This window comes from Zosterops lateralis, assembly GCF_965231275.1.
Source record: "Zosterops lateralis genome assembly, chromosome: 2".
NCBI classification, from domain to species: Eukaryota; Metazoa; Chordata; class Aves; order Passeriformes; family Zosteropidae; genus Zosterops; species Zosterops lateralis.
The window spans coordinates 1,755,856-1,780,790 of NC_139763.1; the positions used below are offsets into that span (position 1 = coordinate 1,755,856).

A 24,935-nucleotide genomic window follows, 5' to 3' on the forward strand; every position below is an offset into this window, starting at 1 on the left:
TACCAGAAGGACAGGGGCTGTACCCGCACTGAGGGGCCGGGGCAGGGGCTGTACCCGCACAGGGACAGGGGCTGTACCCGCACAGGGACAGGGGCTGTACCCGCACAAGGACAGGGGCAGGGGCTGTACCCGCAGTGAGGGGCCGGGGCAGGGGCTGTACCCGTGGAGGGGCAGGGGCTGTACCCGCACAGGGGCAGGGGCTGTACCCGCAGTGAGGGGCCGGGGCAGGGGCCGTCCCCAGGGGAGGAGCAGCAGCCCAGTCCCGGCCCCGCAGGCACCGCCCCGTCCCCCGGCCGTGCCCGGCTCCGCTCCGCAGCTCGGGCCGGTGTCCCGGGCAGCCCGGCATGGCGGAGAGCCCGGGGCGGCCTCCGGAGCCCGGCGATGTCCCTCGGAAAGGCGGCCAGGACGGGCGGGAGCCCCCGGACGGACCCGCGGAGCTGCCGGAGCCCCCCGGGGACAGCGGCCACCCCCAGGGCCCGGGGACACCCAGCGGGGCCGGCCCGGGGGACCAGGGGACGGTGATGGACCGGCCAGAGGGCTCCGCCAGGACACAGCCCCACGGGGAGGCGGCGGCACCGGCGGGGACACAGCCCGGGGGGACACAGCCCGAGGGGACAGCGGGGACAGAGCCTGAGGGGACAGAGCCTGAGGGGACAGAGCCTGAGGGGACAGCGGTGGCTCCGACGGGGACGGAGCCCGAAAAAGCGGCCCCAGGGGGGACGGAGCCCGAGGATGTGGCGGTGGCCCCGGCGGGGACGGAGCCGCAGGTGAGAGAGGCCGTGAGGGAGGAAAACCCGGCGGAGAGAGAGCCCCGGGGGACAGCGGGGACAGCCCTGGAGGGGACAGAGCCCAGAGAAGCAGAGGGGACAGTCCCGGTGGGGACAGAGCCCGGGAAAGCTCCGAGGGAAGAAGCCCCGGCGGGGACAGAGCCTGAGGGGACAGCGGTGACAGCCCCGGCGGGGACAGAGCCTGAGGGGACAGCGGTGACAGCCCCGGCGGGGACAGAGCCTGGAGAAGCAGAGGGGACAGTCCCGGTGGGGACAGAGCCCGGAGAAGCTCCGAGGGAAGAAGCCCCGGCGGGGACAGTCCCCGAAGATGCGGCACAAGAGGCGGGAACGGAGCCCCAGGACGCTGCGGGGACACCCCCAGAGGGGACAGGCCCCGGGGATGGAGTGCGGGGGGAAACCCCAGCGGGGACAGGCCCCGAGGATGAGGGGCAGGAGCCAGTCCCAGCTGAGGGGACAGTCACCAAGGGTGAGGGGCAGGAGCCGGTCCCAGCTGAGGGGACAGTCCCCAAGGGTGAGGTGCAGGAGCCAGTCCCAGCTGAGGGGACAGTCCCCAAGGATGAGGGGCAGGAGCCGGTCCCAGCTGAGGGGACAGTCCCCAAGGGTGAGGGGCAGGAGGAAACCCCGGCAGGGACAGTCCCTGAGGAGACGTTGGGGACAATCCCTAAGGATGAGGCGCAGGAGGCAGCCCCGGCTGATGGGACAGTCCCTGGGGAGGCTTTGGGGACAGTCCCCAAGGATCCGGTGCAGGAGGAAGCTCCAGCAGCCACAGTCCCCAAGGAGGAGGCGGAGGACGAAACTCCAGCAGTGACAATCCCCAAGGATGAGGCGCAGGGGGCAGCCCCGGCTGATGGGACAGTCCCCAAGGATGAGGCGCAGGAAGCAGCCCCGGCTGATGGGACAGTCCCCAGGGATGAAATGCAAGGGGCAGCCCCAGCAGCGTCAGTCCCCAAGGAGGAGGCTGAGGAGGAAACTCCAGCAGTGACAATCCCTAAGGATCCGGTGCAGGAGGAAGCTCCAGGTGATGTGACAGCCCCAGCCCCCGAGGATGCGGTGCCGGGGGCAGCCTCAGCAGCGACAGTCCCCAAGGAGGAGGAAACTCCAGCAGTGACAATCCCTAAGGATGCGGTGCCGGAGCCAGCCCAGGCAGGAACAGTCCCTAAGGATGCGATGCAGGAGGCAGCTCCAGCAGCGACAGTCCCCAAGGATCCGGTGCCAGAGGAAACCCCGGCTGATGGGACAATCCCTAAGGATGAAGTGCAAGGGGCAGCCCGGGCAGTGACAATCCCCAAGGACCCGGTGCCGGAGGAAACCCCGGCTGATGGGACAATCCCCAAGGATGCGGTGCAGGAAGAAGCCCCAGCACTGACAATCCCCAAGGATGAGGCGCAGGATGAAGCCCCGGCACTGACAGTCCCCAAAGACCCGGCGCAGGATGAAGCCCCAGCAGTGACAGTCCCCAAGGATAAGGCAGAGGAGGAATCTCCAGCAGTGACAGTCCCCAAGGATGAGGCAGAGGAGGAATCTCCAGCACTGACAATCCCCAAGGATGAGGCAGAGGAGGAATCTCCAGCAGTGACAATCCCCAAGGATGAGGCAGAGGAGGAATCTCCAGCACTGACAGTCCCCAAGGATGAGGCAGAGGAGGAATCTCCAGCAGTGACAATCCCCAAGGATGAGGCAGAGGAGGAATCTCCAGCACTGACAATCCCCAAGGATGAGGCAGAGGAGGAATCTCCAGCACTGACAATCCCCAAGGATGAGGCAGAGGAGGAATCTCCAGCACTGACAATCCCCAAGGATGAGGCAGAGGAGGATGCTGCTGTGCCAGTCCCCGCCGAGGGCTGTGCGGAGGATGCTCAGAGGAGCCGCGGGGCAGCACAGGGAGCCTCACCCTCCCCGGGGCTCCCCCCTGGCGGCCCCGGGGGCGAGGAGGAGGGGGAGACAGAGGCAGAGCCGGGCCCGGGAGCCCCAGCAGGGACAGGAGCCCCCGAGAGCCGCAGCCTGAACGGGGAGCGGCACCGGGAGCGGCACCGGGAGGACGGGGCGGAGGAGAAGGATGAGGATGAGGATGAGGATGAGAAACAAGAACACGACATCTCTCTCTTCGTTAAGGTAAGGCTGAGGGGAATCTCCGGGGGGAATCTCCTCCTCCAGTTGTGTCGAGGCGCATTTAATTAAATGTGGCTGACGTTTATTTTGGTTATTAACGCCCCAAAATGAACCTGCCCCCCCCCACTCCTCATCCCTTGTTCTCCTTGTGGGTTTTCAGAGCTCCAAAATGCAGGAAAAGGGGTTCTCATCACAAGGGCTGGGAGGGAAGAACCTGGGAAATGTTTCTAAATTGTTTAACACGAATTACGGGGGATATTTAGAGAATTGTCCTAAATTTTGGCAAGGCTGGGTTCACAGTCAGTAAAGAGCTTCCCTTGGACTTGTCCAGTTGGTGTTTGAAGGGAAGATTTGGGTTACAGGGAAATGGGAAAAAAAAATAAAATAAAATAAGGGGGTGGGAAACTAATTTCTTGTCCAGTTGGTTTGATGGGAAGATTTGGGTTACAGGAAAATGGGAAAAAAAAAAAAAAAAAAAAAAAAAAAAAAAAAAGGGGGGGGTGGGAAACTAAAACTAATTTCTGGTATTTTATTGAGTAGAGCTTTAGACCTTCCCATGCTGTGCCTGGAATCCCAGTAAAATCCCTGGGATTTGCCATGGGAGCAGCAGCCATCCACTGAGCCTTTATCAGATGGGGATTTTCCGTGTGTGGAAAGCAGCTGGAGGGGATTTTTTTCCCTCTTTTCCAGCCCCTCTGGACTAAAATGTGGATCAGGGTGGGATAAAGATAAAGCTGAGGAGATAAACCTGGGGAGGCAGGAGGGGTTTGGGATCTTCTCCTCATCCTGAGCTGGCTGGGGCTGCTTCTGCCAGCCAGAATTCACATGAAAATTAAAATTAAAATTAAAATTAAAATTAAAATTAAAATTAAACTTGGTGCTTTCCAGTCCATGGGAGAAAAACATTGGCCAAAATGAAAGGGCAGCCTGGAGGATAAAACCATTTGTTGTGACTCCAGGAAAATATTAGGATTCCAAATATTAGGACTCCAAATATTAGGATTAAGCCTGGGCTTTGGAAATATTTGGGAATTAATAAAGGCAGAAGGAGAAAGGAGGAGCATTTTTGTGACGGGTTTAATGTTGGTAATTTAGGAATGCCTAGAGAACAATCCAGCTGCTTTTCTAATTATTTCTGCATTACAAAGCTGGAGTATTTTACCTCACCTGGAGCTGGATTTTTGTACTTGGGATTGGATTCGTTTTTAGTTAGAGGTTGAGGAATGAGTTTCTCTAGGAAAAAAAAAAAAATAAATTAAAAAGTCAACTGCAGAGCTCAGGATCTCTACAGGCACCCAAATGGCCATGGTTGGATAGCTCAACACAAATCCAGAGAAATATCAAAATAAATCCCAAAATGGGGAGAAAATGCTTGAGAAAACAAGGCAGGAATAGTGCTGGAATAATTCCTGCTAGGGAATATTATCCCAGCTCAGGCCAACATTAAAATGTTTTGTGTTGTGTCAAGGATAACGTTCCAAGGAGCATCAGCCTCAGGAAGAAAAACAAAACATCAGAATTCCCCCGAGGCTTTCACTGGCTGCTCCCAGATTTCCATTTGCCCATGGAACGATATAATTTATTTTCTTTAGATAACAACGCCCATTATTGCAGGTATTTCAAAGGTAAACGTTCCCAAAGGTCATCCAGATGTCCTTTCCTTGGGAATTCTGTGTCCCTGGTGCCTTTGTGCTCTCTCTGCTCTTCAAGGGCTTTTTTTACTCTTCTGTAGCAAAAGGCTTTTATTGATCAGGAAACTTCTGTAAATGTCAGATTATTATTATGATTATCATTATTTATTTATTTATTTATTTATTATTATTTATTTTTTATTTTTATTTATTTTTTATTATTTATTTTATTTAGTTTTTAAATTTTTTACACTATTATTATTATGATTATCATTATTTATTTATTATTTATTATTATTATTATCGATTTTTGTTTTTTATTTAATTTTTATTATTTATTTTATTTATTTTTAAAATTCTTTACACTATTATTATTATGATTATCATTACTTATTTATTATTTATTTATTCGTTATTATTAATTTTTATTCTTTATTTAATTTTTTATTATTTATTTTATTTATTTTTTAATTTTTTACACTATTATTATGATTATCATTATTTATTTATTATTTATTTATTATTATTGATTTTTATTTTTTATTTAATTTTTTATTTTTTATTTAATTTATTTTAAATTTTTTTTACACTATTATTATTATGATTATCATTAATTATTATTTATTTAAATTTTTATTATTAAATTTTTTATTTAATTTTTTATTATTTATTTTATTTATTTTTTAAAATTTTTTACCACTTGAATGGACCTGAACCCTCACTAAAATCCACTCCCTTGATTTTAAGCAATAGAACATTTTATCTAAGACTCAACAACTCATTTCTAAATTGAAATCATTATCTAATTGTGTACAGATGGGAAACTCGACAGCATCACAACTGCAGATTTCAGAATTCCAGAGATTCCTGAGGATTCCTCTGTACCACAAACAACCCCCAAGGCCTTGCTCACCTCCCCAAACAACATTTCCTCCTCAGTTTTCAGGGTGAAATGGCTTTTAGTCAAAGCTGACCGTGAGCACAAGGCAATAGATTTTACCCAAGGAAAAGCAGGGGGGATTTATCCAGTTTGGTGACATCCTTGGTCTCTAAATCATTTTATCTCCATGCAGAGGATGATTTAATTCCCATCAGAGACTGAAATGACTTGTCTGCAGCAGAATTTTCCTTGCACCACTCCTGAGATATCCCTGAGTGATTTTACACAGAGCAGAGTTACAGAAAGGGCTGAAAAATGAGAAAATGAGACAGGAAAAGCTTTGCTGGGAGAACAGAAATGGGAAGAACTCAGATGATGAAGCAGCAACTGAATTTTGAGTGCTGTAGGTAAGAAATCCATGGGCAGCAGGAGCAGAATTCCCTGGAGCACCTGGATTTCCATCCAGGGGAGTCTGTGCTGCACCTGCTGCTTGGTGTAAACATTGCAATTGTCCTCACAGGGCTGTTGATGCTGAAAAATCTTGATTTTTCCTCCTCAGTCAGGGTGTGACTGGGGCAGGTGAGTGTTATACAGCCAATAGTTGTTGTGCTGGGCCCAAATCCAGGTGGGCAGATCTTTGTGGGGCCTTTTTTAGTGCAGATTCATCACAGGAGCTCAATATTTCAGTGAAATTAAAGATTTCTGTGTGCAGAGTTCCACCAGCTCCACACATTGGGTTCTGCTCCCTTCTCCTCACTCCCTGATTTTATCTTTCCTTTATATATCCTTTATAATCACTCCCTGATTTTCTCCTTCCTGAGCTCCACTCCTTGGGCCTTCTGCAGGATCTTGTCTCAGGTGCCACATGAAAAAAGGTTAAACCTTAACTTCAAAAAACCTATCAGGTTTTTTTGGTTGTTTGTTTGTTTGTGGGTTTTTTGTTTGTTTGTTTGTTGTTTTTTTTTTGGTTTGGGGTTTTTTTTGTGTTTTTTTTTTTTTTTTTTTTTTTGTTTGTTTTTTTTGGTTTTTTTTGTTTGGTTGGTTGGGGGGTTTTTTGTGGTTTTTTTTTTTTTTTTTTTTTTTTTTTTTTTTTTTTTTTACTTGCTCCCCTCCACCATTCCTTTGAGCATTTTCATTTGCATTGTCAGTGAGACCTTTCTGCTTTTTTTAATTGAGGAGTTATGAAACTTTTGGGCTGGGGACAAGGTGGGGACATCGAGCAGGAGTCCCACAGGGGGAACAATTCCTCTTCCCATTGCTGGAGTCTCCTTTGGTGTGGAAAAGCAAGAAAAAAGGGAGAATCCCTGCCTTCCCCTCTCTCAGGGCAGCAGAAGGGCTCAGAATTCCCTCCTGCTGCTCCCACACAGAGGATCCCTGGCCATGGGACTCCCTGCTGTTGGATATTGGGCAAGGGAGGAGGGAGACATTTCACAGAAATGGGTGAACAGCCAGTCCCAAACACTCCTGTGGGATTTGTCATCCTTCCGTGATTCTGATTTGGTTTTGGAAAGCAGAGGGGAGGAAGAGAGGGCCTAAGAAAGGAACAATCCTTCTGGAGCCCCCAAGAGGAGGGGGCAGCCGGGGGGTGGGTCAGGCTCTGCTCCCAGGGAACAGAGACAGGACAAGGGGGTTGGAATATGGAAATATGGAAAATTCCAGGTTCCCTAATGCAGCTTAAGAAGAACTGGCGTTACAAATTCCGTTCAGAGCTCTCCAGGTTGTTGGTTGTGCTGGGGGCACCGTGAGCAGCAGCTTTTTGGGGGTGGGAATGAGATGGGCTTTAAGGTCCCTTCCAACCTCAACCTTTCTGTGATTCTGTGATTTCAAGAATGGCTGAGGGAGCTGGGAAGGGGCTCAGCCTGGAGAAAAGGAGGCTCAGGGGGGACCTTCTACAACTCCCTGCCAGGAGGAGCAGTGAGGGGGTGTCAGGCTCTTCTGCCATGTCTCAAGAGGAAATGGCCCTAAATTGTACCGGAACAAAGTTTTTCCCTATAAAAATGGCCAAGCCTTGGGATGAGCTGCCCAGGGAGGTTTGGAGTCACTGTCTGGGGGAGTGTTCAGGAGGAGGCTGGAGGTGGCCCTTGGGGACAGGCTTTGGGCTGATGCTGGTGCTGCTGGGGTGGCACTGCCTGATCCTCAGGGGCTCTTCCCACCTTGGCCATTCCATGGAATCAAAGCCAAAGGCACCTGCACATCCACCAAATCTTCAGGGGGCCACAACTCCCAATTCATCTGCTCCCAGCCTCAGCCCCTTGAGGGCTGTCAGGAGTCTCCAGGATGGTCCCTCCCATCCAAAGCTCAGCTTCCTCCAAAGCCAAAGGGCTGAGATGAAGTTCAGCTGAGCTTTGGAGTGACAGGCTGGAGGTGGCCCTTGGGGACAGGCTTTGGGCTGGTGCTGGTGGCACTGGGGTGGCACTGGGTGACCCTGAGGGGCTCTTCCCACCTTGGTGATCCTGGGATTTAGACAACTTGACAGACCAACATCCTTTCCCAGACTGACATAAATCAACAGACAGAAATCAGTGATCAGAAAGTTGTTTTTGTATGATTTAGTCAGAATCATGGATTGGTTTGGGTTGGAAAGGAGCCTTAAAGCCCATCCCATTCCACCCCTGCCATGGCCAGGGACACCTTCCCCTATCCCAGGTTGTTCCAATTCCTGTCCAACCTGGCCCTGGACACTTCCAGGGATAAGGGAACCACAACCTCTTTGGGTAAATATTTCCTGGAATCACCTTTTGCCCGTGCTTTGGAAGTGCTAAATCTCCCTCAGGACTCTGTTCATTCTCAGGGCTGATCTCTGTGGTTTGACGGTTGGTTTTAGGGAAAAGAAAGAAAAAAAAGTAAAAAGGAAGGAGGAAAGGAAGGAAGGAGGGAAGGAAGGAAAGGAAGGAAAGGAAGGAAGGAAAGGAAGGAAGGAAGGAAGGAAAAGGAAGGAAGGAAGGAAGGAAGGAAGGAAGGAAGGAAAGAAAGAAAGAAAGAAAGAAAGAAAGAAAGAAAGAAAGAAAGAAAGAAAGAAAGAAAGAAAGAAAGAAAGAAAAAGAAAGAAAGAGGAAGGTGTTCAAAGCTTCCTGGCCCTATTCCTATTTTTATTCCCTCCCATCTGAGAGCCCACTAAAGCCCCACACCATGTGTTCTGCTGTAAGCACAAGCTTAAAGGCGCGTGCTGTGTAAGCCCTTCATTAACCAGGGAACCCTTTCCTGATCCAGGCCCAGGGCACTGCTGGGATTTGGTGCTGCCTGGAACCAGCAGAGTCTCCTGATGAGATCAGCCAGCTGCCCAAATTCCGCCCATGGGGCCTCTGCTCCTGAATTTTGTCTTTATAAAACCTGCTCTCACTGTGGTCAGCACAGAGCAGGGCCAGGGGTGGGAGTTTTCCTTGGCTCTTTCTGCTCTCAGTCCCTGAGTTTGTCTGAAATTTGTCACTGTTTGGGACACGAAAGAACCACACACTCACTGGTCAGGTTGAAGTGAGGAAAGAAGGGACAGTTTATTATGATTTGGAGTTTAAATAGGATTTGGAGTTTGATCAAGGATTGGAGGACAGGAGGAACACCTCTCTGACCTCAGTGGTCCAAAGTCCATTACAGAGAAATCCATTACAGAGAAATATGAAAACAATCTACATTGTTTTGAGAAACTCCAGAATACGTAAACAATCATCAGAAGGCTAAAAATTAGAGCGACAGAAATTAAACTTCAGTCCCTCAATTTTGTTGGGGAGCCTCAGCCTTCCCCAGGAGCTGCCCTGGGAATGTTCCTCTGGATGTGGGACATGATGATGGTGGGGCTGGCTGAGCTTCAAGGGCTCTTCCAAATATGATCATTTTGGGATTATCCTGCAGCTCTGCCAGGGAGTTTTCACTCTCTGTCTGTTGAATTTGAGGCTGGATTGATGTTTTCTGTAGAGGAATAACAAACCAGTCTAGAGAACTCATGGCATTCACAAATATAAAACATTACAATGTGGGGGGTGATTTTTCTGGGAAGTGATTTTGACCAATTACTTGGAAAATATAACTGTATTAAAACCAAATTATTAAAAACATCAGGGGAAACTGTGGAAAGGGCCTTTTTTAAATAAAAACTCGTAGTAGAAGGTGTCCCTGCCCATAGCAGGGGGTTGGAATGAGATGATCTTTAAGGTCCTTCCAACCCAAACCGTTCTCTGATTCCATCAGGGTGATTTTTATGGAAAAACCACCTGCCAGTGTTGTGTGGACTGTCCAAATCCAGATTTATGGCTCTCTGTGAGTTTAAATTCAGCAAAGCAGAGGTGATAATGGAAGTTCTCAGTATGCCCAGGATTTTTCAGGATGTTTTTTCCTGGTGATGCCACCTGGAATTGCAGTTTTATAGTTTTTAACCAGAGAGAGAGAGAGACCCCTCCTCTGCAGAGCTGGGAAAGGGAATCAGGCAGAGAATGGAAAAAATCAGATTTTATGAAGGGGAAGTGAATGCCCTGGGAAGGTGACCCAAAATCTCCTTGCTGAGATGATAAAATGTCCCTCTGTGATAAGGCCCTGCCTGCATTTCCATTTGCAATATCTGATTATTTCCTGATTAAAAAAAAAACCAAACAAACCTCAGCTCAAGGGACTCCATTCCAGTTGCTCTCAATGACAGCACTGTCTCAGCTCATTAATGAAAGATTTTATTTTAATTCCTTCCTAAAAATCCTGAGTTTCTCCAAGAAAACAGCTTGGCCAGCCTGGCACTGCTGAAGGACAAAGGTGGAATTTCCCTTTTTGTCTCATTTCTCTCCACAGGCTGAAATTTGAGCTCATGTAAGAATATTGCAAATATTCAGAAATGGAGTTGTCAAAGAGCAGAACAGGAGCAGTGAAAGAGAAGCTTTCCCTGTTCCCTGAGTTATTCAAATGGGGCAGCCACAAACAAGTTAAACATTGACTTTCAGCTTTCAGAATTCCCATTTGTGTCTTGGTCAATCATTGACATTTCCCCGGTGGTTGCTTTGGAAATGATTTTTAAAAGCTCTTAAAAAGCATTTTGTAAATATAAAAAAAAAAAAAAAATAAAATCAGTTTTTTTCATAATGGGGCAGATTATTATGGGAGGTGAAAAAAACCCCCCTCCCACTCTTTTAATATTTCACTTTTACCTCTTGATTTAAATTAGGAATATTGTTGGCAAAGTATTTTCTACCTGAGGCTGCACAAAAGAGCTTCTTTACCTGAGTATTTCTTATTGATTTATTTACTGGTTTCCAGCAGAAATCACAGGTATTTTATACATATAATTTCTATATATTGTTTTGTTTATATGTATTGTTCACCTGTTTGGTTTACAATACCATTGGTACACAATACCATTTATATTTATAATTTATAGATATGTATATGTATATATAAATGTATAATTTATAGATATAATTTATCATTTCAAATTTTTTACTGGATTTATTACGCATAATTTATATAAAAAATTTACACACATATAAACTCAATATATGTATCAATTTATACATATAATTTATATTATATATATAATTATATGAGTTTTATATATATTATATATGTTTTATATATTATATGTATTTATATATATTATGTGTATATATATATTATATATATTTTTATATATTATATGTATTTATATATATTCTATATATATTTATATATATTATATGTATTTATATATATTATAGGTATATATATTATAAATATATATTTATATAAATATATATATATTTAATATATATATTTTATATTATTTTATATAGCTTTTCATTATTTTTTAATACAGCTTTTATATTTAGCTCGAGCCAGCCCAACTGTGTTGCAGGGTCAGTACAAATGCAGTGTAAAACAGGATGTAGCACAAAAATACTCTTTAATCCGTTTTTCCCAGCCCCTATAACACATCCAGAAATATAAAAACCCTTTTGTTGAAGTAATTCCCTGTAAGAATTTCCGAAGGCTGTGAGGGTTTTTTGTCTCCAGGTCGAGCTGGCCCCTGGCCACGTTATTAAATGGGGATTAGGAATAGCAGGGAGGGATTTGAGCATAATTCCTGTAACAGGATAAATGGTAATAGCATTGGGGCTGCTCGTGACCTGGGACTGTTCCCAGGGACACAAACATCAGCCCTGAGGAATTCCCAGCCTGGGGAACTTTGGGAATGGCTCTTGGGACATCCAAACCACTGACCTGGAACTGGCTTTGCTCTGATTTCACCTGGGTTTGCTTAAAGGGCTCAGAGGCTCCTTCCACTCCTGACAAGGGTTTGAAAATAATCTTGAAAATTCAGACGAAAGATTGGATGAGGATTAAAGGGAGTGATCAGAGCAGGGCTTGTTGGGAAAGATGGGACAGGAAGGACTTATGAATACGATTTTATGGTAAGAAATACTGCAGATGTAAAAACCTGTGAGTGAAATAGGAATGAAAGCCAGTTTGGAGATGTGAGCACGGCAGGCAGGAAGACGGGGATGAGCTGGAGACAGGAAAACAAAAGACACAGGAATGTTGCCTTTCCACCTTGGCAGAGGCATCAGGGAACAAGGGCATGAGAAAGGAGTCTATAGAGTTTAGAATATAAAATGACATGGTGATGTAGCAGTTCTCACAGGCTGCAGGCAAAGTCTGTAGGTTTTGTATCTCACGCCGGTTGGTCACTGTAAATTAGAATATTCAACACAAAAAGAGATAGAATGGATTGGAACAAGGGGATCACTCTTCTCCTGGGTCTCCTACCCTCTCCTCTGGCCCTCTCACCCCTCTTCCCTCACCTCTCTTGGCCCATCCCCTCTCCTCTCTCTCACCTCTCTTGCTCCTGTTTTCTCCCCACGTTTTTCCCCTGCTCCTGCCCCGTTTTTCCCCCTGAGCTCTCTTCTCTCTCTCTCTCCCCATTCTCTCTTTAGGGCTTTGCTCCAGCCCAGGCTGGTGGCTGAAGGCAAAGCCCTCTTTACCCACCACCCTTGGAATAATAAACCCCCGTGTTTCTAGAACATCTCAGCTCTGCAGAGTTCCTTGTCCCCACCATCCACGGAAAAATTTCTACAAGGGCTGAGCTGGCCTGGGACACTCCCAGGGATGGGGCAGGCACAGCTTCTCTGGGAATTCCATTCCAGAGTCTGCCCATCCTCACAGGGAGGGATCTCCTCCTGAAAGAAGAAAACAATTCATTATCATTATCATAATGAAAAAACAAACCAATGCTGGCGACTCCAAGCAATGCTGGTTTGAGTGAGACACAAACCAAGGATAACTCAGAACAAAAATCAAAATTGCAAAATTGCAATTACCAGTGTAGGAGAATCCCAGAATCACAGAATGTGTAGGTTGGAAGAGACCTTCAAGATCATCAAGTCGAACCCAAAGAAAGATACTCCCAAATTGGGCAAGATTAATTTAAATTCTGCTGGTTAATTTACACTCTGCAGCTCAAGTTTTTCAGTCTTTCAGTCCACTATTTAATTTCCTTTTTTTTTTCTTTTTCATTTAATTGTCCCTGCACTGCCCCACACTCTGCTAAATAAATCCTGTGGCTACTGAAGTGGCTTTAAATGCAGGTCTGGTGTAGGGAGATACATTTGGGAAAAGAAACCTGCAATTTGCATTTTGCCTTTGTAATTTCATTGGATTTTAGGGATTTTTTTTTTAAAGACCTTTAGAGAGCCATGGCTGTGGCTGGAAATTCCTGTGACACCATGAGAGGCCTGGCCCAAGGCAACAGCAGAGTTGTAAAATCACAGAATTTGTTTATTTTCCTCTTTTAAATTTAATCTTTAATCTCTTAGCTGTAAATAACGTGAATATCAGCAAACCACAGCCTCTAAAAATGCAATACAAGACATCTCACATTTTAATTTTCACCTGCAGTCCTTTGGTTTTTGCTCACTTTACAGAATTATCATTTAATAGTTCATTTATCTATAACCTTTATCAGAACTGGAAGGGTGTAGAAATTACTGGGCAGATTTTCATATGAAAATCAAATTTAAATGGCTATTTGATCTGAGTAGCAGGACTGAGTTTGGGCCTTTTGTTTCTCATTATTTATACAGCATATGGCCAGAGGTAAAAAGTTGAGTGCCACAAAGTTGCTTCTTAATGAAGGAGAATTCCTCCCTCTGCAGCAAAAACACTTAATGACTTACAGGGTGATTAAGTTCATTTCTGCAATAATTACTTACCCAGCAGCCCACGGGCAGTAAATAAAGCAGGGAGAGAAGAAAAGAGGTTTTCTCTGCCCTCAGGTGGCTCTTGGCACACAGGGGAGAGAGGGAGCTGGATCCAGAGGGAAAATCCTTCCCTGGGAGGGTGGGGAGGCCTTGGAATAAAATTCCCAAAAAAGCTGTGGCTGCCCCTGGATCCCTGGAGTGCCCAAGGCCAGGTTGGACACTGGGGACAGTGGGAGGTGTCCCTGCCATGGCAGGGGTGGGAATGGATGAGTTTTAGGGTCCTTTCCAACCCAAACCATTCCATAATTCCATAATTATATGGAATTGAAGCCTCAGCCTCATCTTCCTCTCTGTTGTCTAGAGAAATTTAGAGTTTTCAGGTGGATGTCACCCCCCTTGAGCTGTGAGTAGTGAGCAGTACATATAAACAGGGCTGAGGGAGATATCCCATAAATATCCAACGCTTTTTAAATCCTGATCCTGCTCCTGTGGGGAGGCCTTGGAATAAAACTCCCAAAAAAGCTGTGGCTGCCCCTGGATCCCTGGCAGTGCCCAAGGCCAGGTTGGACACTGGGGACAGTGGGAGGTGTCCCTGCCATGGCAGGGGTGGGAATGGATGAATTTTAGGGTCCTTTCAAACCCAAACCATTCCATAATTTTATGGAATTAAAGCCTCAGCCTCATCTTCCTCTCTGTTGTCTAGGGAGATTTAGAATTTCCAGGCGGATGTCACCCCCCTTGAGCTGTGAGTACTGGTCAGTACATATAAACAGGGCTGAGGGAGATATCCCTTAAATATCCAACACTTTTTAAATCCTGCTCCTGAGGACCAGGAGCATTCAAAGAACAATTTCTAGTTGAGACCTTTTATTGAACACACGAGTCATGAAACCTAAAATAAAATAATGGCAGCAAATTGACTCCAACACTGCACGAAAGCAAGAATACCAAATTCCAGGAACCAAAACCAGAATGGGAAGAGTTAAAAAATGAATTGTTGGCTGTTAGGAGATAACCAATGGCCAGGATAAACCTGCCTGAAGAGGTGTCTTGTCTCTGCCTGGGCCAGCCCTGACACCTTGACAGGAAAGGGTTTGGTACCAGGATGAACCTCACCGACCCCTGTGAGTTCTTGTTTGCCCCAAGGAGTGAAGCAACGACAGCAGGAGAGAAAGAGGGAGGCTGTTCAGGGTTAACTGCTGGATTTATTCATCATTTATTTATTTATCTGCCCCAGCAGACACCCCTCTGCAGAAACAGCAGGAAAAAAGAGCTCAGGGGGGGAAAAAGGCAGGAAACCCCCCAAATTAACACCTTTTATTGGGGGGAGGAACTCAGGGATGGGTTTAACTGGGGACAAGTCAGGGGCTCTCCAGGTAAATGACACACATTGTAATAAATCAATAACTCGGGTGGGGAGACAGCTGAAGTCTTGTCCAATCACTTGGGGTTTTTCCTGGAACTTTCCAGACTTTTGGGAGAGACCCCAAAGTGACAGACAAGACCCAGGGGCTGGAAAACTTCTGATTGACACATAACTGGGGTTGGGGTAAAACCAAAAAGGGTGGGACACAGGTGACATGGGGACAAACCATTATAACTTATAAAAAATAATACAAAACAAGGAACAAATACATACATAAAACTGATAAAACCAAAACCACACCAGTACACCTGCCCAAGATTTAAAATGTGAGGGAGCAGTAGTTTCCTCCTTTGTGCAGGTGGGATCTCAGCCCCAAGGCCAGCCCCAGGTCAGAGCAGCCCTGCCCTGGCTCAGTTGATTCCCTGTTTGAGATAAACTCAGCCCTGAGCCAATTCTCCTGATCCCTGATCACCAACACCCAGCTCAGAGGAGCCCTGTGCTCTCTAAAGATGTGCCAGGTGTAAAGTTAATTCCTTTTATCACCTTCAGTGTCAAGTTAATTCATTTATCACCTTTACCTGCTCTCAGTTATTTTCATCCCCTTCCTCTTCTCCTTTAGGCCCAGTTTTGGCCAAAAGCCTTTAATCTACACAAGGTTTTATAAAAACACTCCCCAAAATCCTCTGGCATTTCCACACCCCTGCTAATGGTCTGTGAAGAGATTTTCTGTTTGGTCTTATCAGTGAGGAGCAGAATTTTCACTCCACGTTTGTTCAGTACTGAGCTCACAGTGCCTGGGTGCTGCTCTAAAGTTGTTTCTTTTTTTTTTTTTTTTCCTGTGTCCCCGAGGAGAAAGGAAAACTTGGTTTTCCCTCTTCCCTGGGAGGGTGATGAGGGCCTGGAATGGAATTCCCAGAGAAACTGTGGCTGCCCCATCCCTGGGAGAGCCCAAGGCCAACTTAAAAAAAAAATTTGGAGCAACCTGGGATAGTGGAAAGGGCTTATTTTGCTCTTAAGTGGAAAAAAATGAAGGGAAAAATCCTTTATTATTATTATTATTATTACATTATTATTATTATTATTATTATTATTACTATTATTATTATTATTATTATTTAACCTGAAGGACTGTCCAGCTGCTGTTTTCACACCTCTCTTGTTGAACTTCTTATTGGGGATGTCACACACAGCAAGTGAAGTGTCAACCCTGGAAGTAGCAAAAAAGCAATTTTTATCTGCAGAAATCACCAACCACATTTTAAACATTTTTTTTCCCTGTTATTTGGCTGAGAAAATAAACAGCAGATGAAATATCTGATTTTAATGTTGGCTATTGGTGGGTAGGCAGAGCTTTGGGGCTGCTGAAAAGCATTGAAATAAGAAGTGGCAAAATTTGTATTTTCTCCCTGAAAAATGGATTTTTAATTGCAGCTGCTGGACCTTAAAATTCAGCCTGGAATTACAATTCCAGCATCTCAAGAGCAACATTTCAAGCCCAGTAGGTGGCATCAAAAGGATTCTGTAAAATTCAGTGTTTGGGTGTTTGTTCCTCACCCCGAGGCCACAAAGTGAAAACAGAGAGAAAAATTCCAGGTGATCCCTTCCTGACAAAAAGCTTTGGATTGGATGTGATTTGACCCAAATATAACATAACATAAAAGGTTGATAAGTGCATTAGAGTTGCAAAAAATTAATTGCTATTTGAATTTTTATGGCTTTTTTTAAACAGCAAATTACTAGTGCCAGACAGAACTAATTTTGGCTTTTTAAAAGGTTTGATATAGCCATGATATAATTTTAATATATTTAATATATATATTTTAATATTGCTGAAACAGAAGTGAATTTGGTGGGGTTTTCAGTGTTTTGTTAGTGTAGAAATCTGCAGAAATGCTGTAAAGTCATCAAAAGTTTAAAAAAAATTACTTTGTGTTCTCCAGGAGTAGATGAGATATTTTGTTCATGGACTCACAGAGTGGTTTGAGTTGGGAGGGACCTTAAGGATCATCCAGTGCCACCCTTGTCACAGGCAGGGACACCTCCCACTGTCCCAGTGCTCCAACCTGGCCTTGGGCACTGCCAGGGATCCAAGGGCAGCATTGAGCCACCTTTTAAATTAAAGAAAAAATAAAATTGAATCTTAAATTTAATATAATTTTTATTTAAAAGAGGATATCTGTCACAGCACACTGCCAGAACACGGGTATGTCTTGAAAATAGACATTTAGGGTCTAGAAAACACCAGGAGAGGCTGAGGGAGCTGGAAAGGGGCTGAGCCTGGAGAAAAGGAGGCTCAGGGGGGACCCTGTGGCTCTGCACAAGTCCCTGCCAGGAGGGACAGGGAAAGGAGGAGAGGAAATGGCCTCAAATTGCAGCAGGGGAGGCTCAGGCTGGAGATTGGGCAAGGAAATTCCCCTGGCAGAGTGGTCAGGCCTTGGGATGAGCTGCCCAGGGAGGTTTGGAGTCACTGTCTGGGGGAGTGTTCAGGAGGAGGCTGGAGGTGGCCCTTGGGGACAGGCTTTGGGCTGATGCTGGTGCTGCTGGGGTGGCACTGCCTGATCCTCAGGGGCTCTTCCCACCTTGGCCATTCCATGGAATCAAAGCCAAAGGCACCTGCACATCCACCAAATCTTCAGGGGGCCACAACTCCCAATTCATCTGCTCCCAGCCTCAGCCCCTTGAGGGCTGTCAGGAGTCTCCAGGATGGTCCCTCCCATCCAAAGCTCAGCTTCCTCCAAAGCCAAAGGGCTGAGATGAAGTTCAGCTGAGCTTTGGAGTGACAGGCTGGAGGTGGCCCTTGGGGACAGGCTTTGGGCTGATGTTTATGCTGCTGGGGTGGCACTGGATGGTACTGAAATGTTCTTCCCAGCTCAGTAATTCTGGGATTCTGATCAGTCTGAGCTCCTTTTTATGAGCAAAACCCCCTCAGATTCTCCCCATCAGAGCTCACATCCCTGTGGGTGTCACTGAGCTCAGCCAAAGGCCTCTCCCCATCCCCTCCCTCTGTCTCTGAGCTCACCCAGGGTGGAGCTGGTGCCCTGTGGTGCCAAAAGCTCTCCCAGATCCCCAAGGCAGGGATTTTGCTGGTCCACAGCTGCTGCAGGGGGACAAACATCTCCCTGCATCCTCAGGAACACCCTTGGCCACCTCAGCTCTGCCCTGCCTGGCTCAGCTACCCAAAAATGCCTCAGCTGCTCTGATTTTCTTCACTCTCCAGCTCAGAGAACCCACAGGGAGCAGAGTACCCAGCACAGCCTGTGAGGCCCAGAGAGGTTGTGGATTCCCCATCCCTGGAAATTTGGATGGAATTTGGAGCAGCCTGGGACAGTGGAAGGTGTTCCTACCATGGCAGGGCTGGCACTGGGTGGGCTTTAAGATCCCTTTCAACCCAAACCAGCCTGGGCTGGTGTTTGGTGCACAGCTGGACAAGGGCAGCAGGGTTGTGGCAACTCCTCCACCTGCAGGGAAGGAGCTGGTGGGATCCAGCTCAGCTCCAGAAGCAGCTGCCTGCTCCTCCAGACAGGGCCCATCCCCAAAAGTGTCCCCAGGCTGCTGCTCCTGCCCTGGGCACAGCCTGGCAGAGGGTGGGGGTGCCCATTCCCAGCACCCAGGGGTCACTGTGAGACTCTTCCCTTTTTCCTTTGGAGTGGGGAACACCTGGCATCAGAAAGCAGGATGAGACCAAATGGAGCTGTTGTCATTTAGCTCTATTCTAAGCCATGCTGGTAGCATTTCAGGCTCATTTTTTTTACAAGACTCACAGCAGTTTTGTGTCTCCTGGCTGCTGGCAGCTGCAGGGCACTGCTCTGAGTAGGAGGAAAACCACAATGGCAGCTTTTCAGCAGCTCTCAGCTTTGCCACCTACGAAACAAGGCTTTCCTGACAGAAACAAAGCTTTTCTAACCCAGCAGTCCAGCTGTTCCAGCATTTTTGAGAGTCCTCATCCCCTGGCAGTGTTGGAGGCACTCCTGGTTTTCCCAGTTGGTTGTGGAGCAGAGAGCACAGGGATTTATCCAGGGGGATTCCTCAGGTTCAGAGAGGAATTTATCCAGACAATTTATCCAGTCCTTGCCATGCATCCCTCGAGCTCCTGCCTGCTCCAGGCCAGGCCCTTATTTCCAGCCATCGAGCTCTTTGTGAAGGTGAGCACTGTGTGTTTGTTTATGGAGGAGTTTTTTTTTTGCTGTATTTGAGATTTGTTTGATAGCATTGAGCAAGAGGAAAAGGACAAACAGAACTGGTTTGATTCATGTGTCTTGTTGGGTTACAAAGGCTGCAAATCTTAATGAATTAACCTGTTAACTGTGAGACACTTGGATTTTTATACTTCTGCCCCTGACATTTAATCTAAATTTTAAAGCTGTGCTTTAGGAGAATCATGTGAAGAGCTTAAAAATGAGACCCTTGATCTCTTGCAGGGTTATATGAAGTCTCACTCAGTAGCACCTCTGCAAGACTTTGCCCCATTTTAGCAAAGCCTCTTAACAAATTGCAATTTAAATTACCTGAGGGCAACACTTCTGTGGCCACCTTCTCCAGGGCTTCCACAGCCCTTTAGGTTGAAATTCTTAATTAATTGATTTCTTCTGCTTGTTCCCTTCAGTGCTTTAGACATGAGATCTCTTTTTAGGCTGGTAAATATTTCTCTGTTCCTTCCCTGGGGTCATAAACTGATTTAACTCATTTTAATCTTGCAGTGACTTTGTGCAGATTCATGTCCACGTAGACAAATGAGGCGGAGGCTGTTTCCTTTGGAGGGACTGCTGTGATTTATACACAGATGTGTTTATAATTTGTAATTTTTCCAATTGTAGGCTGGCAGTGACGGGGAAAGTATTGGGAACTGCCCATTCTCTCAGCGCCTCTTCATGATCCTGTGGCTCAAAGGTGTCATATTTAATGTCACAACCGTGGATCTGAAAAGGTGAGATCGGGACTTTTAATTCTGAGATTTTAACCTTGTAGCACAACTTTTCCAAAAGGGGGGTTTTAAAGGGTGACTCTTTTCTGCCAGGCTGGGAGAGCTGGGTGTGTCCAGCCTGGAGAAGAAACGGTTCTGAGGAGACCTTAGAGTCCCTTCCAATGCCTAAAGGGGCTCATAAAAAGGAGGAGAGAAGGACTTTTTATGGCTTTTTCTTTCCCAGAAAACCTGCGGACCTGCAGAACCTGGCCCCGGGCACCAACCCCCCGTTCATGACCTTTGATGGGGAAGTGAAAACCGATGTCAACAAGATTGAAGAATTCCTGGAGGAAAAGCTGGCGCCGCCCCGGTACCGCATTCCCACTCCCCCTGCACACAGAGGGGTTCCCCAGGGGCTGCTCCAACTCAGGGGGGACTTTAAAACACAGCTGGAACTCTGGGGGTGTCACTGGGTGTCCCCAGGTTGTCCCCAAATCAAGGCTGTGCTGCTCCCACTGCTGGGTCACTGCGAACTCACTGCTGGGTCATTCCCAGGGCATGGAATCCATCCTGTGGAAAACTGGCGCCTTTTCCCTGCTCTGATTTGGGATCATTTGAGGGATCATTCCCTCTTCACACCACACAAATAATTGTGTTTGCTGGGTGCAGGGAGGTGGGAGCTCAGGGTGACCTCACTGCTCTCTAAAACCACCTGAAGGATTCTGCAGTGAAGTGGGGTCATGTCACTGTAGGACACAAAAGAAAGACTCCAAATATTTCTTCAGAAGGCAAAGAGCATAGAAAAAAGGCTTTTATTTTCCAGTTCTTACTTCCTTTTATAAGGTGTTCCCATACAGACTGAACATGGTTGGTGAATAGGAATGACACCTCTCTGATCCCATTGGTTAAACCAGAGAAACAGCAAAACACCACCTGGAGAAAGATTGTTTTGAGAAAGGAGAGTTGTTTGCCAAGATTGTTTTGAGAAGAAACTTCCCTGAAAAATTTTTCCTTGGGAAAAAGTCAGCAGCTGCCAGCAGGCTGAAATCTCTCAGACCCAGAAATATCAGGCCCACAGGGTCAGGCTCCTCTGCCATGTCCCAAGTGAAGGGATGAGAGGAAATCAATTTACACCAAGGGAGGTTCAGATTGGAGATTGGAAAAATGTTCTCCCTTCAAGAGTGGTGGTCAGGCATTGGAATGAGTTGCCCAGGGTGGATCACCATGTCTGGAAGTGTTCCAGTCATCTGGGGGACGCGGTTTGGGGTGGGGATGGTGGGACTGGATGGTGCTGAAGGTGTTTTCCAGCCCTGGTGATTTTGGGGTTCTGTGAAGCCGAGGGCAGTGAATGCCTCGTGCACAGTGGACGTGCTGGGGCTCTTTCAGAGTGTCCACACGGGTCCATCAGGCTGCACATGGGGATCTGAGTTTTGGATTTGTCCTCCCCCACCCCAGCAGCTCTTCCCACCTCACCCCAAACCCCTCTGTCCCTCTGTTGTCCCAGCATTGTGTCCCCTACCCCACAGACCTTTTCTCCTCTGGGATATCAGTCCCCTCCCTGTGCTCCCTTCTCCCTGCAGCCAAACCTGACCTAAACCAGCAAAGTAGCTGCCTGTCTCCAATTTATTTTCCATTTTTATCCATGCCTGGCAGCTACAGCTCCTGGAATGGCTGCTGTCAGCTTGGGCTGGGCCAGGAGCCTGAGAGGAGCAGCAGCTGCTGCAAGTGGGGATTTTCCTTCCATTCCTCCTCATGGAAGGAGCCACATTCCATTCTCTGGAGGAGAAAGCCTGGAAGACACCCTGGGATGTTTGGGCAGGGTTTGCAGCAATAACAGTCATTTCCCATTGCTCTCAGGAAAAGATTATTTAGGTAGGGTAAAAAAGAAGTGATTTTTAGTTTAGGATGGTTCCCTTTGATTTCTGTGTGGCTGTGAGTGGTCACCCTACAAATAAATGAGTATTAATTAGTGGAGACAAAAATAAAGGATAATTGGGTCATTTCTTTTTGTTTGTCTGGACTCCTCAGGTATCCCAAACTTGCACCGAAGCACCCCGAGTCGAACTCTGCAGGAAATGACGTCTTTGCAAAATTCTCTGCGTTTATAAAGAACCCAAGAAAAGATGCAAATGAAAGTAAGTCCTGCAGTCCTGTCATCAGCCCTGGGAGGGAGAAACCAGACCTGTGCAGTTGTAAGACACTGCTGGAGAGGCCCCATTTCCAGCTCAGGTTAAACAGGGATGTTCCAGAGTGTGGAGGCTTTGGAAATCTGTGCCTGTTCCCTCCTTTAATCGAGGATTCCAAGAGTTGGTGAAAGCAGATACTGCTGTGCCCATGGGAGCACCAATTCCAGCCTCTCCTCATTCCTTCAGCTCTGGGGTCTGTGAGGCTGCACCTTCCCCACAGCTTTGCCAGAAGCACAGCCCTCTAAGATATTCCCTATTTCCATAAATAATGAGGGCTCCAGCCCCTTGGCACATCCTAAAGCAGGACCCTCATGAGCACCATGAATGGCCCTGGGCTGGAAGAAGGCAGGGTGAGATGAAATATTAGGCAGAAATCCTTTCCTGTGAGGGTGGTGAGGCCCTGTCACAGGTTGGTTGTGGTCTCCCCACCCCTGGCAGTGCCCAAGGCCAGGTTGGACATTGGGGCTTGGAGCAGCCTGGGACGGTGGAAAATGTCCCTGCCATGACAGGGGTGGCACTGGATGAACTTTGAGGTCTCTCCCAACCCAAACCATTCCAGGATTCTGTCTCTGTCCTTCAGCCTGTTCCCTGGGCTGGCTTTGAACACCAGGAGGTGGCATCGCAGGGACTTGCTGTTGTCACTCCAGCTGTGCTGCCCTGCCTTGGGCCAGCCTTGGCCCCAGGGCTCTCCTGTGTCAGTGTGAAGGCAGGGCCAAACCCCACCCCACAGAGGGGTTAGAGGAGCCATTCCTGGTAAAGCAGCCCCAGGATGGTTTTTCCCAGAACTCCCTTTAGCTCCTTAGAGCCCTTATCCCAGCATTAAGGTTTAAGCCTAGGATGAAGGAATTGCAGGAGTTGGCACAGCCAGATATCTGGGCTGGTTCCAGGAGACAGGATGCAGGAGTCGCTTGGTGTCACAGGGACCTTGGTACAGGCTTGAATGATCTTTTTATTGTCTTAACCCAGATTTGGAAAAATCTTTGCTTAAAGCCCTGAAGAAGCTGGACAACTATTTAAATAGCCCCTTGCCTGATGAAATCGATGCTTACAGCACGGAGGAGATCACTGTTTCCAGCCGGAAATTCCTGGATGGAGATGAGCTCACTTTAGCAGATTGCAACCTCCTACCAAAGCTCCACATAATCAAGGTTTGCCTTTGCTTTTTTAGCCTCCTGGAGAGAAAGGAAGCAGAGCAGCTGAACTCCTTTTCTAGATGGCAGAGGGATCCTTTCTCTATTCTGAGGACACACCCAGGGACACTGAGGCCATTTCCTTACAGCACAGCCAGGGTGATGATCCTCACTTTGGAGGTTGCAGGTCTGGAAGGGCTGTTCCATATCTGTGCTGTGACTGCAGTGGCTGAGCTTCTCACAGCCACAGGGCTGAAATGAGTGCTGGATCCAGGGCTGCACAGAAGTGCTCTCATCTGCATTTCACATGCAAAGTGCATAGCCCAGGAAGGTTAGGATGTATTGCCCATCCCAATTTCTGTCTCTCTCATGTTTAATTTCCAATTCTGACAGGGTGGCCTCCACCCACTGCCTCCCAGGCAAAGCTTCCTCTTGCAGGGCTGTGGAGCATCCACATACACCTTAAAGCTCCAGTGACCTGGGACTGGTGTTGTCACAGCCCAGAAAGCTGGAGAAGGATTTTTCACAAGGGCATGGAGTGACAGGACAAGAGGGGAATGGCCTTGAGCTGAAGGAGAGAAGGGTTAAATACAATATTGGGCATGAATTGTTCCCTGGCAGGGTGGGCAGGCCCTGGAAAAGAATTCCCAGAGCAGCTGTGGCTGCCCCTGGATCCCTGGCAGTGCCCAAGGCCAGGCTGGACATTGGGGACAGTGGGAGGTGTCCCTGCCATGGCAGGGGTGGAACAAGGTGATCTTTAAGGTCCTTCCATCCCAAACCATTCTGCGATTCTGTGATTCTACTCTGCAAGGCTCTGCAAGAGAAATGACCACACTGGAATTTCTTTGGTTTTCACACAAAAAAAATCACTTCAGGAAGTTTCCTGTTAGACTCCTGTTCTGTCAGAGGAAGAGGGATCCAATCACTTTCCAACACCTCCACAAGTGCAAACTTTGCCCAGGCACCTCCTGGCTGATCCTATTGCAGACAACAGCCAGGAATGAGCCTTTTCCCACCCTGCAGGCAGGGATTAGGGCTCAGCCAAGAGTTGTCTTCCCTGATCATTTGAAATTAAGGGGTTTCAGTCAAAATTTTCCTGTTTCAGTGAAAGTTTTCAAGTGTGGGCCAATTGATTCTCGTTGGATAATTCTGTTAGTTCTGGCTGAAGTCTGCTGGTTTAACCTGTATCTCTTCCAGTTTGTTCTACTGGTCCACATGTCTTTGCATCTCTTTAGCAAGATACAGGTATAAATATAGACACAAAATAAATCCTTTACAGGGAGTTCAGCAGCTTTCTTCATCCCATGGATTCTTTTTCTGTCTTTCTCTCTCTCTTTTTTCCCCTTGCTCACCAACAACACCAGACTCACACACTGGAAATGAAAAATGGGCATAAAGAGTAGGCTTGATGTTTGGGGTTTTTGCATATTACGTGTAATGATGTTTTTCTTCTTTTTCTTTTTCTTTTTTTCCTTTAATTAAAGGTCGTTGCAAAAAAGTATCGAAATTTTCATTTCCCACCTGAAATGACAGGGATTTCAAGATACTTGAAAAATGCATATGCAAGAGATGAATTTACAAACACGTGCCCTGCTGACCAGGAGATTGAATATGCATATTTGGATGTGGCAAAGAGAATGAAGTAACCAGAAGATGCCTCTGTTTATTGCTTCCGTGACAGGCAACAGCCAAGCTGGAAAAGCAAAAAACCAGCAGAGATTCTGTGGAGTGATTTTGAGTTCTGCTATTGGCCAATCCTTTTCTAATGATTGTATTGCATTATTTACTCCTTCTTAAA

At 46.9% G+C, this 24,935-nt stretch overlaps 1 protein-coding gene across 1 annotated transcript; it reads left to right on the top strand.

The window, feature by feature from the left end:
• Positions 1–344: 344 nt before the first annotated feature.
• On the top strand, positions 345–24,935 carry CLIC6 (chloride intracellular channel 6; the record flags this gene model as incomplete). The annotated part of the gene is made up of 6 exons (XM_083854468.1): positions 345–2,900; positions 19,736–19,845; positions 20,066–20,191; positions 21,850–21,956; positions 22,974–23,155; positions 24,622–24,935. The coding sequence occupies 6 exons, from the start codon at positions 345–347 to the stop codon at positions 24,781–24,783; spliced, it is 3,243 nt and encodes a 1,080-aa protein (XP_083710594.1). The 3' UTR covers positions 24,784–24,935.